This window comes from Chiroxiphia lanceolata, chromosome 2 (assembly GCF_009829145.1).
Source record: "Chiroxiphia lanceolata isolate bChiLan1 chromosome 2, bChiLan1.pri, whole genome shotgun sequence".
Classification (NCBI taxonomy): Eukaryota; Metazoa; Chordata; class Aves; order Passeriformes; family Pipridae; genus Chiroxiphia; species Chiroxiphia lanceolata.
Genome location: NC_045638.1, coordinates 90946053 through 90959113, shown reverse-complemented (window position 1 = coordinate 90959113; position 13061 = coordinate 90946053). Strand labels below are relative to the sequence as shown.

The window sequence follows — 13061 nt, the reverse complement described above, 5'->3', positions numbered from 1 at the left end:
GCAGTCTGAGTGTGCAAGGCAGAGGAATGCTGAGAGCTCCCCTTCTCCTTCTGAAGGCCTTGAGAGATGAAAGAATGAGGTATAAAGGACATACATTGGTGCCTAGAATTTTTCCCATTAGTTTTCCCTGTCCTCCCCAGACATGACTGGTTCAGTTCCCACCCCACTGCCCCTCTTCCCACCCAGCTGTGTGATGGCTCTTTTTTTCCTATGTGGTACTGTGAGCACAGTAAATGGCATCAGTGAGAGGCAGGAACAGGAAAGACACCCCAGCAGCCCAAGCATTTCAGTTTCTGAGGGCTCTCATGGACTTTGCAGTGAGAGGGAGAGGAGAAGAAGGTAAGTTCTTTTGAAGAGCCCAGGGACAGTCAATGAGCTCACATTGGAAGAAAGGAGAGTCATGAGGGAGAAAGGTGCTGAGGATCAGAGTCAGGGTGACCTCTCCCTCCACTTTCCTTGCTGACAGGACCTCACCTAAGTTCCTCCAGAGGTGGTTTCTCCCTGGGACCTAGTGCCAAGCTGGAGAACCTTGGCTGTCTCAGCCTGGTGCTGCTTCTGGGACCAGGGTCAAGTGAAGTGGACTAGGATTCCTGGTGGTACTTCTGTTCATAAAGCTGGGAAGGAGAAGGCACTAGCCTTCTCTGTGTCACCCAACTCAGTGTTCCTGCGAAGAAGAAAGTTCATTGAAAATGAACTTTGTATGCAAGTGCTAAGCAGGATCAACAGGGGGAGACTGTGATATGGCGCTGTGTCTTAGATTGAGGATGAGAATAATGTTGATAACAGAGTTTTAGTTGTTGCTGAGCAGTGCTTACCCTAAATCAAGGACTTTGCATTTTCTCCTGCTCTACCAGCAAGGAGATGCACAAGAAGCTGGAAGGGAGCTTTTCCAGGACAGCTGACCCAAACTGGCCAAAAGGATATTTCACACTGCAAACCATCATGCTCAGTATATAAACTGCAGGGAGTTGGCCAGAAGATACTGATCTCTGCTCAGGGCCAGGCTGGGTATTGGTCAGTGTGTGGTGAATGACTGTATTGTGTGTCACTTGGTTTGCTGAGTATTATTCCTCTCTTTGTTTTCCCTTTCATTACTGTTATTATTATTATTGCTTTTGTTTCTATTGTTGTTATTTTGATGATGATGATGATATTTTTATCTCAATACATGTGTTTTACCTTTTTCCTTTTCTTATCCCCATCCCACCAGGGGCAAGGGGTAGTGAGCGAGTGGCTACATGATACCTAGTAGGTTACTGGCGTTAAACCACAACAACTGGCATGCTAGACAGCATCTCCATTTTCCCCCAGCTACAGCATGAACTGCAGCCTCCATGACCAAACCTATGCTTCTCACTCCATTAAGGAATTTCCAGCTTCTGTCCTTGGTTGATTGTGAAAATACCTGAGCATCAGATTGCCCTGGGCACTGGCACTCTCTTTTGCTTATCAGCAGCACTACAGATAAAGAAGAGCAGACAAGTAAGGACAGCCCTCATCTTGCAGCGAGCAGCAGGGATGCAATTGAACCAAAAAGATGCTAGAAAACACCAAAAATCTCTTCTGAAAATCTCTCCTGGACTTCCTCCTGGTCGTTGTCCTGGTCACCAGGACCATTCCATGACTAACCTGGGATGTCTCCTGCTGCAGGCAGTTTAGCTCCTGTTGCTTCCTTCATCCCTTTAAGCCATAGACCTCACTGTTTGCCAATACAGGACAGCTGGGGAGACAGCCTATGTATTTGGCTACAGGTAATTACTGTAGTCAAATTAAGGTAGCCCAAGTTAATGCCTGTGTTACCTCTGCCTGGAGGTCTGTGATCTTGATAACCTCATGTCCTAGGCAGCTGGAGTTGTGGTTTGCAAGCTTGTGGCTCCCACATAGTTCCCAGAAAATGCAAACGTAGAAATTGTGCATCAACCATCCTCAATCTCTTCAAGTTACTCTGCTGTCTGTCATCAACATCTCTAGTTACTCTGCTGTGTGCGATCAACATCTATAGCCTCAGTTTGTCATCTGTGGTTCTCCACAAACCCAGAGTACCTAGGTTTCATGCTGAAGGGAGTGGAGAGCTACACATGGAGGAGGCAGAGGCCTGAATTTTCCTTTTGGAAAGGAGAAATGGGTAGAAACTGACATAAATGGAAGGCTCCGGAAACAACTGCAAGTAACTAACTGAAAGACTCCTGAAGATAGTCTGCAAAGTGTTCCAAGATGTTACCACATGAGGGGCACTACAACTATTAACTACTTTGCCCAGAGTGACGTTCACTGCCTCTGTCCTCCTTATCGCAGCTGAGGGAAGTTCCCAGAGAAACAGTGCACAAAGTAGGGGTGCCTGAAAGTCTTTATTAATTTTTCATGGTGTTTGTATGTCCAGACCGAAAAGAGGGAAAGGATGATGAGAATAAGCAGGTCACATTGAGTGAGAGGGTCTCAGTTGGCAGCGATAGTGGATTGGATCCAGGAGACGTAATTGCAAACCTTGGTGTAAACTCCAGGGTAGCCTTTCTGGGCACATCCAATGCCCCAGGAAACAATGCCCTGGAGCTCTCCGTTGCAGACCACGGGACCGCCGGAATCTCCCTGTGCACACAAAGGATATGGATAGTCAGCAAATGGCATCAGCCTGAGCAATGAGCCAGAGATCCCTGAAATCCCTGACATTTCAGGAACCTCTATCAGGCTTACTCTACACAGAAATTCTGCAAAGGTAGAATGTAGTTGTACATTTCTGATGAGCACTCTTCCCTTGATGCTAGCATGCCTGACTTGAGCTTCAGGGGCACCACAGCTAAGGATGAAGAAGCTGCCTGGTTTTGTTGGATGTCATCCTTGTCAGATGCTTAGGATATGCGTGCCCTAAACCTCTGCTGTCATTCAAAAATTCAGATGTGCCAGGGCAGGGAGTAGAGCTGATTGTGTGACATGAAGGCCTCTTTGGCTGGGAAAAGGCAGGAGAGAAGCAAATGGGATAGGAGAGGCAGAGGATTTACCTGGCAGGAATCTTTTCCTCCCTCCAGGAATCCTACACATATCATGTTGTCGGTAATCTCACCAGGGTAGGCGTTCTGGCAATCACTGGCAGAGAGCACCGGAGCCTGCAGGCACTGCAGTTCATCTGGATAGTTACCTACAAGAAAACAAGGAGAGATGGTTGATGACATCGCTGAGTTCCTTTCATGGCCCAGAGAAGTTCTTTTTTAACAGGCAAGTAGTCACTGGACATCCTATTCCAGCAGTTGTCCTTCTTCATCTGAACAGTAACCACAGCATGGATTCCTTCTGTTTAGATGGAACAGACGCTACCCATGGGCCCACCATTCTACACTGCAGCCACCTTAATTTCTCTGGTACCTAGAAAATCATCAGTTGGCAAGTGTGGAGCCACTCTTGTGGCACATACGGTGGAAGCAGCCTGAGCCTCGGGACAACGATCCTCTCCTCTGGTGCAGGTTTAGATGTCATCAGTGGATTAGATATCAGTCACTATCCACTGATGTAAGAGAGAGAAGGTGTCTAGGAGGAATTGTAGATCTACAATCCCAGACTTTACCCTTGTTCTCAGAGAACTGACAACTCTGTTGACAGTAGTTACATTGCTAGTGATTGGCATGGCACAGCTGAGAGCACGGGACCATGAAATTAATGGCTCTGTGAACGTGCTGGTAAACAGTGCATGGGTGGCTTCAGTGATCCCGTGTTCATAACACAGAATGAGAGGAAGGACCTTGCAAAGGCTTGGCATCACTGCAGTCAAACAGTTACTGTCCTTCCCTGACCCATCACTCCAAAAGCCCTGTTGCACAGCACTTCTCTGTGCTTTACCCTGCCCTGTTGGGAGTTAATGGTGAGGTCTTTGAGAGTCTCCCAGGCCCCCAGGGGTCTGTACTTCCCCCAGAGTACTCACTGCCACTGCTGAGTGTGTTGCCCCAGCCGGAGATCAGGCAAGTGGTGCCGGCCCACACAGCTGCTGGGCAGAGCAACCGTTTGGACAGATTTTTGAGCTGGGCTGGGGTGGCAAGCTTGATGAGCATGATGTCATTGTTCAGGGTATAGGCGCTGTAGCCAGAGTGGCGGATGACTTTAGCCGAGTTAATAAACTGCTGTGTTGATTCTGTCAGGGCCAGGTTATGTTTCCCGAGCTGCACTTGGATGCGACTGCAAAAAAGAGAAGGCACGGCATGTACTTTTCTGCTACCCTTATACAGCTTGAGAGAAACCTCTCTGTCACTTGATGCCCTTGCTTCAACATCGCTGCCCCAGTAGCTCTTTTGGGTGGGTTATCTTTCTTGTCCTGCATAAGCCGAGGGAATCCACACGGAGATCTTTACCCACTGCCAGTAGGGGTGGTGGATTTCTGTAGGGTTATGTATAGATGGCGTGGAATATATTGCAGATTTATAGAAACAGTCTGGAAAAAGGCAAACCGCCATCAGCCTGACCTCATTCCTCTTCCTGTTCTGCAGTGACCCTGCTTTAGCTGGATTCACGCAATGGACAAGAAATCATAGCCTGTAACTGTTTTATCAATTATTCCATTGTCATTTCAGAAAGTGCTCTGCGTTGACAGAAACATTTGCAGAAGGAAAAAACCCCTTTGGGTGCCTCAGCCCACCTTCCTGAAGGAGCCACCCATCCCTTGGCTGTCTCAGGTCAGAACAGGGCCACTTCCCTATTTGTATCTCATACCTCCGAATTCCTGCTAGAAGTGAGCTGGAAGACAGAAGTCAGTTGGAGAAGAATGTAAATTTTTCCACTCACTATTTGTAGCAGTGAGCAGCTGACAGGACCCACTGGCTGCTGATGAGGGAACCTCCACAGAAGTGATATCCGGAATTCAGGGACACCTGATAGGGAACAGAGTTCTCTGCACAGGTGTAGCCTCCCACATCTTGTCGTCATCATCCTCAGCGATGGTGGGGAAGGCAACTGGGAGATAAGAAGTGCCACATGTCAACACCTGGCCTAAGGAACCTTGTGCACCGCACTTGTAGGTTGCTCTTCTATAAAGCTCGGGGTAGCAGTGGTGAGCAAGTGCAATGGACATTCACTTGCGGCACCCTCCAATAAGGTGATCAGGCTTAGTCTGGTGTCTCCCAAGTCCACAACTAAAGCATGTCCAGCTACTCCCTGAGTGAACAGAAGAACATAGAAATTTGCTTGATGGATCGGAGGAAAGGTGTGTCTTCCCCAGGATCCTGTCTGCAGAAATGGTCAAGAGTGGACTGAACACAAAAGTACAAAACAAGTCCGTGGTGCCATTTCCTTGGATCAAGCGCCCGCCTAGAGTCAAAAATTTTACAGCTGCTTTAGGGCTTCCTGGGCCAGAACTGTTATCTGTGTGTTTCTTAAGAGAGAGGGAGTCTTTTTCTTGAGCTATGGACACGTTCCCGTGTTGCTGGGTCAGGAACCCCTATGAAGGTGTTAATTCCCCATGTTTTGACACAAGCAATTGCGGACAGAAGACAGAAGTTGCAGGACTCTGCCTTGAAACTTCTGCAAGTTGAAATGAGGAGTGGCTTTCCCACAACAGGCTACCTTGCCATTTAGCTCAGATAATCAGCTTCCTTTTACATTACAGAAATACAAGTAAAAAATATACTCACCAGCCACCCCAATAAAGGCGAGAAAGAGCAGGCACTTCATGGTCTTGATTCAGCCTCAAGCCCAGACAGGCTGACTGGAAGCAGGAGCTGCTAGAAATACATTTTTGGATATGGCCTTATCTCTAGTCCAAGGTTTTCTCCAGACAAAAATACACAGTGGAAAATTTGAAGATCCAAACGTGGGCATTAACAGGCCCTAGTAGAAAGTACAAATAATAGATCTGTTAATCATAAACCTCTCTGAAGACAGAGAGCTATTTTAAATTATTCCAGAGGGCAGCCTTCAATTTAAAAATCCATTTTGGCTTTGGCAGATGCCTAGTTGTTTGTCTGCCTCATTCTTAAACTCAGTACCTGTTGAGAAGAAGTCTCAAACCCCTTTGAGATTCCTCTGTGCTGATGATGTCTTTCGTAGAAATGCATTTTTTCACCAGAAGCTGAATATTGTAGGTAGTGGACAGAAAGATACAAGGCATTTATTTGGGGAGATGGGGGAAAGCCAACAAACCACTGGTTAACTTTGTTAAGTTTATCCCTTTCCTTGAATAGTGTCTGTGTGTTTTGCCCTATAGAAAACAGTGATTTCCTAAATAAAAATCCTCACAAGCAATTTCCAAAGGGAGTATGACGAAAAGTATTTTGTGTCGTCCACCACTTCCCAAGTTATATACTTCAAATATGGGAATGCTCACTGTCTCCCTTTCCTAATTTCTCTCTCCTAATCTCTAAGAAAATACCTGCCAAAGTACCAAGGCCTGCTTTTTATTCATCTTTGCAGTGTCCTCCAGAGGCTCATTTTTGCCGCAGAAGAATTTCAGGGTCATGCTGATGTTTATGAATGTAATGTATATGAAAATAATACTGGGAACACAAGTAGCGAGCTCTTCTGAAATCCTTCTTGCGTAGGTGGAGGATTTCTGTCATGATGCAAAGTTTGCTAAAGCTTAATGCATTTGATGAAAAATCCTTTTCATTTTCCAGACAGGTGCCAACTTCATCATGTTAGCTCCTGAAAGACGGAATACTCTCAAGAGACATTAAACAGAAGCCACATTTTTTGAGATGCTTGAATAGGAGGAGAGACTAAATAGGAATACTCTTTCTACTCCATTCCATGATCCATGTTTTGAGAGCCCTGGAGGACTGACACCCAAAGTGGCACTGTCCAGATGGAAATTTTCCTTGAGGCTAAAGCACATGTCCAAGGCCAGCGACTTTTCTAAGGGGCTGCATGGATTTTGTTGACCTTTAAACTGGTATCACTGCCTAGCTTTCTTAGAAGCATGTTTTATTTTGGGGAAGAAGTAAGGATTAGAAGCTTCCTGTGGTAAAGCAAAAGGTCCATAATAGCCCTATTTGTGGAAAAATTACCAAAGCTATCCAATGCCATCATAGCTAAGCAAAACAAGAACAATTTCTAGTCTACAAGAATGTATAATCTGATCTCCTTATGGATTTATAATTTCTTTGTCCAAAACATGCCATTGGCATTAAGACAGGCTGTAATCAGATACACTGCTAAACATTCCATATTGTAAATTTTTTATAGGTCTTCAAAAGAATACACTCAAGGTTGTACATCTGCTGCTGCAAATGAATCTCTTGGTTCATGCAGTGATGCTGCCACAGAAAGCTGGTGGCTTCAGGGGCACAGGAAGGAGGAGGATTGGTGAATTGAGGGCAGCTGTACTAGGTATTATCAATGGACAAGCAACAGCAGTTTGCATTTGTAGAACTCCATCTTCGTACTTCAAGTATTTCAGTCAGCTGTCAACACTGGACTCCGATAAAGGAAATCCATTTGTCCAGGCTGATGAAAGATCCCGGGAAAGAGAAACCTGGTGAGACCATGGGCTGACAGAGATAAAGCTTCCTGTGAACAGAAATCAGAGGAGCTTCTGAGGTTAGTCCTTTTACACCTCGCAGAGTTTGGTCATGAGGACACCATTGCTTCTCTCTTCTCAAGTTTCTCCTGTGTAGGAGCAGCTGCTACATTCTCCAAAGCTCTCCACATCGGAGCAAGCCTGCTCTTGCAGCCTCTTTCTGTATCTTTCTTCAAGTGTTCCTCTTTCACCTATGGCCTCTAATGCTTTTCTTCTAATTCTATCCATGCCACAAACATGGCTTCTCAGTGTCCTAGAGAGAAAGAAGACATAGCACATGACAGTGGCCTGAGGAACCAGGGGAAGGATGGTTTGTTTGTTGTCTGTTTCTCTCCAAGAATCAGGGAGAAAGATGCAAAGCTTGGGGGTTGGGGCTGGTTCAAAACACTTCCTCCTCTTTTAGGGAAGCTGTGAAGTCCTTCCCACAGGTTTTTGTGGGAAAGGTTGCAAAAGATTTACATGGCCTCAAAAAGAGCAGGGACACATTTATGGAAGAAAAATTCATGGAGGGCTATGACATCTGATCCGATCTCTCTCATCCTCAGGAATGACTTGGTGCTGGACAGTTCCCTGCTACTGTAGCCCAGTAAGAGACCAAAGGTTATCATAGATCTCTCTGGACTGTCACCCGTCTGCCAGTGTGTCACTCATGACCCAGAGAAGGACAGGCAGAGTTGCTTAAGTCCTGCATAAGTTTGGAGAGTTACCCAAATGCATCCCTTCATTTTCTGGAGCATAAAAGGTCTCCTGGGAGCATCTCGGCCCCTTTTGAGCAGAATGGGAGGGTCTGATCTGATAAAGGTGTGTGTTAGAAGGTGGGTTTATCTCACAGTGTTGTTGGGTAGTTCAGGCAGAGATGGAAGTAGGAACAGCACTTAATGATGGAACCACTTGCCCTAGTGGTTCCAGGTTCTGGAAGGGGTTTTCTTGGGGTAAAATACCTGTATTTCCTGGGCAACATAAAGGGTCCTCAGAGCATTGTTTTCCATTGCCTCCTCCATCACTTCCTCCATCGCTTCCTCTTTCTCTACTTCTGCTGTGTTCTTCCACAACCTTTTTCTTTTACTTTCTCTTTCTCTTCTTTTTCTTCTCTGCCATCATTTGCCACCCCCTCCTGTCCCCTCCTCTGTCACCTTCACTTATTCTGCAACCTTCTTCCTCCTCTTCCATCACTCTCTTCTGACACTTCCTTCTGCTGCCTTATTCCACCACATTCTCTATTGCCTCCTCCCCTCTTCTTCCTCCACCATCTTCCTTTGCATTCTTTTGATGTCTTATTCTGCTGCCACCTCTTCTTCCACTGCCTTCTTCCTCTACCCTCTTCTGCATCTTTCTTCTGTCAACTTCTCCATTGCCTTCTCCCCCTCTTCTTCCACCACCTTCATCTGCCACATTCTTCTGTTGCTTTCTATGTATTTTCCTCCTTTTCCTCCTCCAATGCCTTCTTTCACCACCTCCTCCATCACCTCCTTCATTTCTGCTACCACATATTTTGACCACCTTCTTCTACCACCTTCTTCCATCACCTCTGTCACTTCTGCTGCTTTTCTTCTTTCACCGCCTTCTTCCATCTCTTCCTTCTCTTCTTACACCACTTTCTTTCACCCTCTTTTATCACCTCTGTCATTGCCTTCTCCATCCCCTCACTTTCTCTTCTTCCAATTCATTCTGCTGCTCCCTTATTCCATCACCTCGCCTTTCTCATTTTCTACCACTTTCTACCACCACCTCCTCTGTCACTTCCTCCGTTGCCTCCTCTTTCTCTTTTTCACCTGCCTTCTTCCACCACTCTTTGTCACTTATCATTCTTTTCTTCCACAGCCTTCTTCCACCACCCTTCTGCCACATTCTTCCATTGCCTCCTCCTTCTTCTGTCTCTTTCTCCATAACCTCCTTTTCTTCTTTCACCACCTTCTTCCACCACCTTCTTTTGCACCTTCCTTCTTCCCTTCTTCTACCACTCCTTCTCTTCTTCTGACACTTTCCTATGTCACCTCCTTCATTGTCTCCTCCTTTTCTTCCACCTCCTTCTTCCAGTGTTGTCTTCTGTCACTTCTTCACATTCTCCATCACCTCCTCCTTCTCTAATGCCAGTACCTTCTTCTGTGCCTTCTTTCACCTACCATCACCACCTGACCTTCTTCTGTTGCCTTCTTTCACCTACTCATCCCTCCTCCTTTTCTTCCTCTGTCCTACACCTCTGCTGTTTTCTCCTTCCCATCCTCTTTCACTTCTGCCCTCTCTTCTTCCATCCTTTTTCCATTACCATTGCTTTCTCCTTCACTTCTTCTGCCACCTTTTTCCTTCCTTCTCTGTTGTCTCTTCCTTCTTCTTCCACTGCCTTTATCTATCTTCTTCCATGAGTCCTCTGTTGTTTCCTCCTTCTTTACTACCACAGCCTCTTCCATCCTCTCCTTCACTGCTTTTTTCCATATCGCCTCCTTTTTCTTCTTCCAATGTCTTCTCTGCTGCCTTCCTCCATTGCCTTCTTCATAGCCTCCTCTTTTCTTTTCCAACACCTTCTTCCTTCACCTCCTCTATTTCCTTCTGCTTTTTTGTCTTCTGTGACTTTCTTCCTCTACCTTTTTGTCACCTCTTCCATTGCTCCTCCTTCTATTCTTCTGCCTGTTTCTGTTGCCTTCATCTTCCACCACCACCTTCCATTGCAAAGGCCTTCCTTCTGCCACCTTCACCTTCTTCTATCTTCTTCCACCACCTTCTGCTGATGCCTCTTTCCACTGCTGCTGCCTTTTTGCACATCTTTCTCTCCTGCCTTCCTCCCCTGCTTTCTTCTGCGCTGCCTCCTGTCAATGCAGTCTGCTGTCACATTCCATCACTGCCTCCTGTTTCTGCCTTCTGCTTCCCCACCTCCCACTGCTGCCACTTTCCACTGCTGAATTAATCAACCACTGCCTCCATACACCAGAACTGCCTTTTGACTTCACTGCCTTTATCACCACATTTCTCCATGAAACCCTTCTATGACTTCACCTTTAGCCACTGTATTCCTCCACCTTTTGCCTCTGCCTCTGCCACCTTCTTCTATCACCACTCTGTCACCTCATCTATCATCTTCCCTTCCAGCATCTTCTTCTGCCTCTTTCTTCTATCATCTTGTCTGTCACCTGTTCCTTCTCTCCTACTTTAGCCTTTTGCCACTTCTTCTGTCACCTTCTCCTTTACCTTCTTCTTCTCCTCCTCCATGGCTGCCTACTGCTGCCTGCTGCCACCCCTTGCTTCTGCCACTCTTCCACCACCATTTCCTCCTTCTCTTCTTCCAAGCCATCCTAGCGAAACACTTATTGGCAAGCCCAATATGACAACTGTTGTTGTTAATGACTATATAGGAATTTCCATGTCAGGTCATGAGCAATTATTATATTGGAAAATTTGTATTTGAAATTATAATTATGAGAGAAGTGTAGCATTCAACAGCATAAGAAGAAAGCTTTTTTTCCTCTAGTATATTACTCACTGGTACCACTCAGGTCCTAACTCTGCCTCTGTCAGTAATCTTGTGCTATTCTACTGACTGTTGAGTAAATAACATCACTCTTCTATGTGTTTATCTTTCTGCCTTTTTGTGTGTCTTAGCTATATATGATGGAGATTTTAAGATAGGGACACTTTACATTAGTTATTTTCACTTTGCCCAGCATAAAGGAAATACAATGGGATCTTTACAGCAAAAAGTAGCACTGAAGTGTCATATTCAGACTATCCTTTGAGCTCTTTGGCAACCAAGACACTATTTCATAGTATCATAGAACATTTTTGCATGAAGGAACATGCAGGGGTTGGGGTCTGTGGTCTAACCTCGAACTTAAAGCAACACCAGTTTTTAACCTAGAAGAGGTTAAAAAGGTTAAAAGAGGTTGATTAGGGACTTACCCAGTTGAGAGTTGGAAACCTATAAGGAGGGAGATTCTACAGTCTTTCTGGGCACTTTCTGTTCTAGCACTGTAGGACCCTCAAAGACATTTCTTTTGCTTTTATTCCTGCAACTTGTAACTATTCCCTCTTGTCATTATGGCACATACTCTGTCTCTATGTCCCTACATCTGCCTTCTTTGGCAGTGAAAGATTGGAATTACACCTCCCACTGTTCCACCTGCCCTTAGCTTTCTTCTCTTCAAGACAAAGAATAACAGCTCTCTTGTTTCTTCTTGTCTGTCATGTGCCACCTCATCATCTTGGACACTAATCAACTTGTTGACCATATGCTGGAAATTCTCAGGTTGTTAATACTACTTATGCATGGAGGTGAAGGTGTGCACAAAACTGGGCTTCATTCAGTCCTTTACAGTATTCAGGTCTCTGTAAGGAGCATAAGGGGTTAGTCATCAAAGTCAATAACACGGGTCAAGCAGAAAATGAATAAAAATGCTTTTTGCTAATGAAATAGGTCTGTACATGTGATGACCTAGAAACTATGAAGAGTCTATGATCCATGTTGCCCTTAAGTGGAGGAGGGCCAGAAAATTTTTTCACTATTTTTACATGGTACAAAAGAATGTTAGCTATTTTTCCTAACCTAGGAAGCAGGGTAAGAATACTGGTAGTACTGCTATCAATTTCACTGAACAAAAGACTGACACAGTTTTTAACATTTTTCCCTGTCCTCCAAAGGACAAGTATATTTTCTTACATAAGACCTCAGTATTAATTCAGTGCAATTCTGTCTTAAGGATAGGATAATTTTAAGGTATCAAAGCCATATCAACTCTAGCATGCATCTTAGTTGTAAGGGCTACTCTATATTCTGTCTATGTAAGTTGTAGGTAACACTCATAGAAGTCAGATAAAAAAGGCTCTATGCTTTGACACAAGAAATTTGTGAGAGGGAGAAAACTTTCTTTTGCACTTCTGCAAGAGTAGGCCAGTTAACAATGGAATCAAGCTCGAGGTTATTACACCTAGCTCTATCTATTGCTGTATTAACAGCTAGTGCTCATGGGACTTGGAAATATTGTTCTTATTGGACAGTACATTTCTGTACAGCTCTACATTGATTTCAAAGTTCTATAATTGTGTTTGTATGGTACTGTAACCCAATATGTCAGGAAGAACTTCTGTTATTAAGGTCCACAGAAATTCCCTTGAAGTCTGTTGGATTCCAAAATCTAGATATGAGAAAAAGAAAACTGCTAAGTTTAAACAAAACCTTGGGCTGACAGAGACTGGGAAAAAACCTTCATCCAGAATCCAGACAAGGATCCATTGATGTCATGGCTTTGGAATGTCCTGCCTAAGCCTGGAGAAACCATGCCCTAATCTCATCAAACCTATGCAGAAGACCTTTTGTGCTTTATGTCTCCCTTTATGTTCCCTGTATCCTTGCATTCTGTAAACCCAATACCTTTTTCCCCATGGAAATCCCCCAAGATAAAATGGGGTTTTCCCCATGAGGTAATTCCTAAGACCCTAAGAAATGTAACTTTGATTTTCCCTGATGTCATCTCTGTGAAAACCCCAAATTGTGTAAGTCAGGTTTTTCCCTTATGTCATCCCCTGAAACCCGTTTGTAATAATTGCGATAGTTACAACCCCGTTGAATATGTAGACCCTA

The 13061-nt window shown here is 44.9% G+C and overlaps 1 protein-coding gene across 1 annotated transcript in view; it reads right to left on the bottom strand.

The window, feature by feature from the left end:
- Positions 1 to 2352: 2352 nt before the first annotated feature.
- The window catches only part of LOC116782342 (trypsin I-P1-like), a 59753-nt gene continuing 49044 nt past the window's right edge, over positions 2353 to 13061 (bottom strand). The window contains 6 exon segments of the mRNA XM_032678833.1: positions 2353 to 2586; positions 2997 to 3133; positions 3911 to 4161; positions 4765 to 4891; positions 4894 to 4932; positions 5610 to 5805. Coding sequence (XP_032534724.1) covers positions 2437 to 2586; positions 2997 to 3133; positions 3911 to 4161; positions 4765 to 4891; positions 4894 to 4932; positions 5610 to 5649 — 744 coding nt within the window. The 5' untranslated portion in view covers positions 5650 to 5805 and the 3' untranslated portion in view covers positions 2353 to 2436.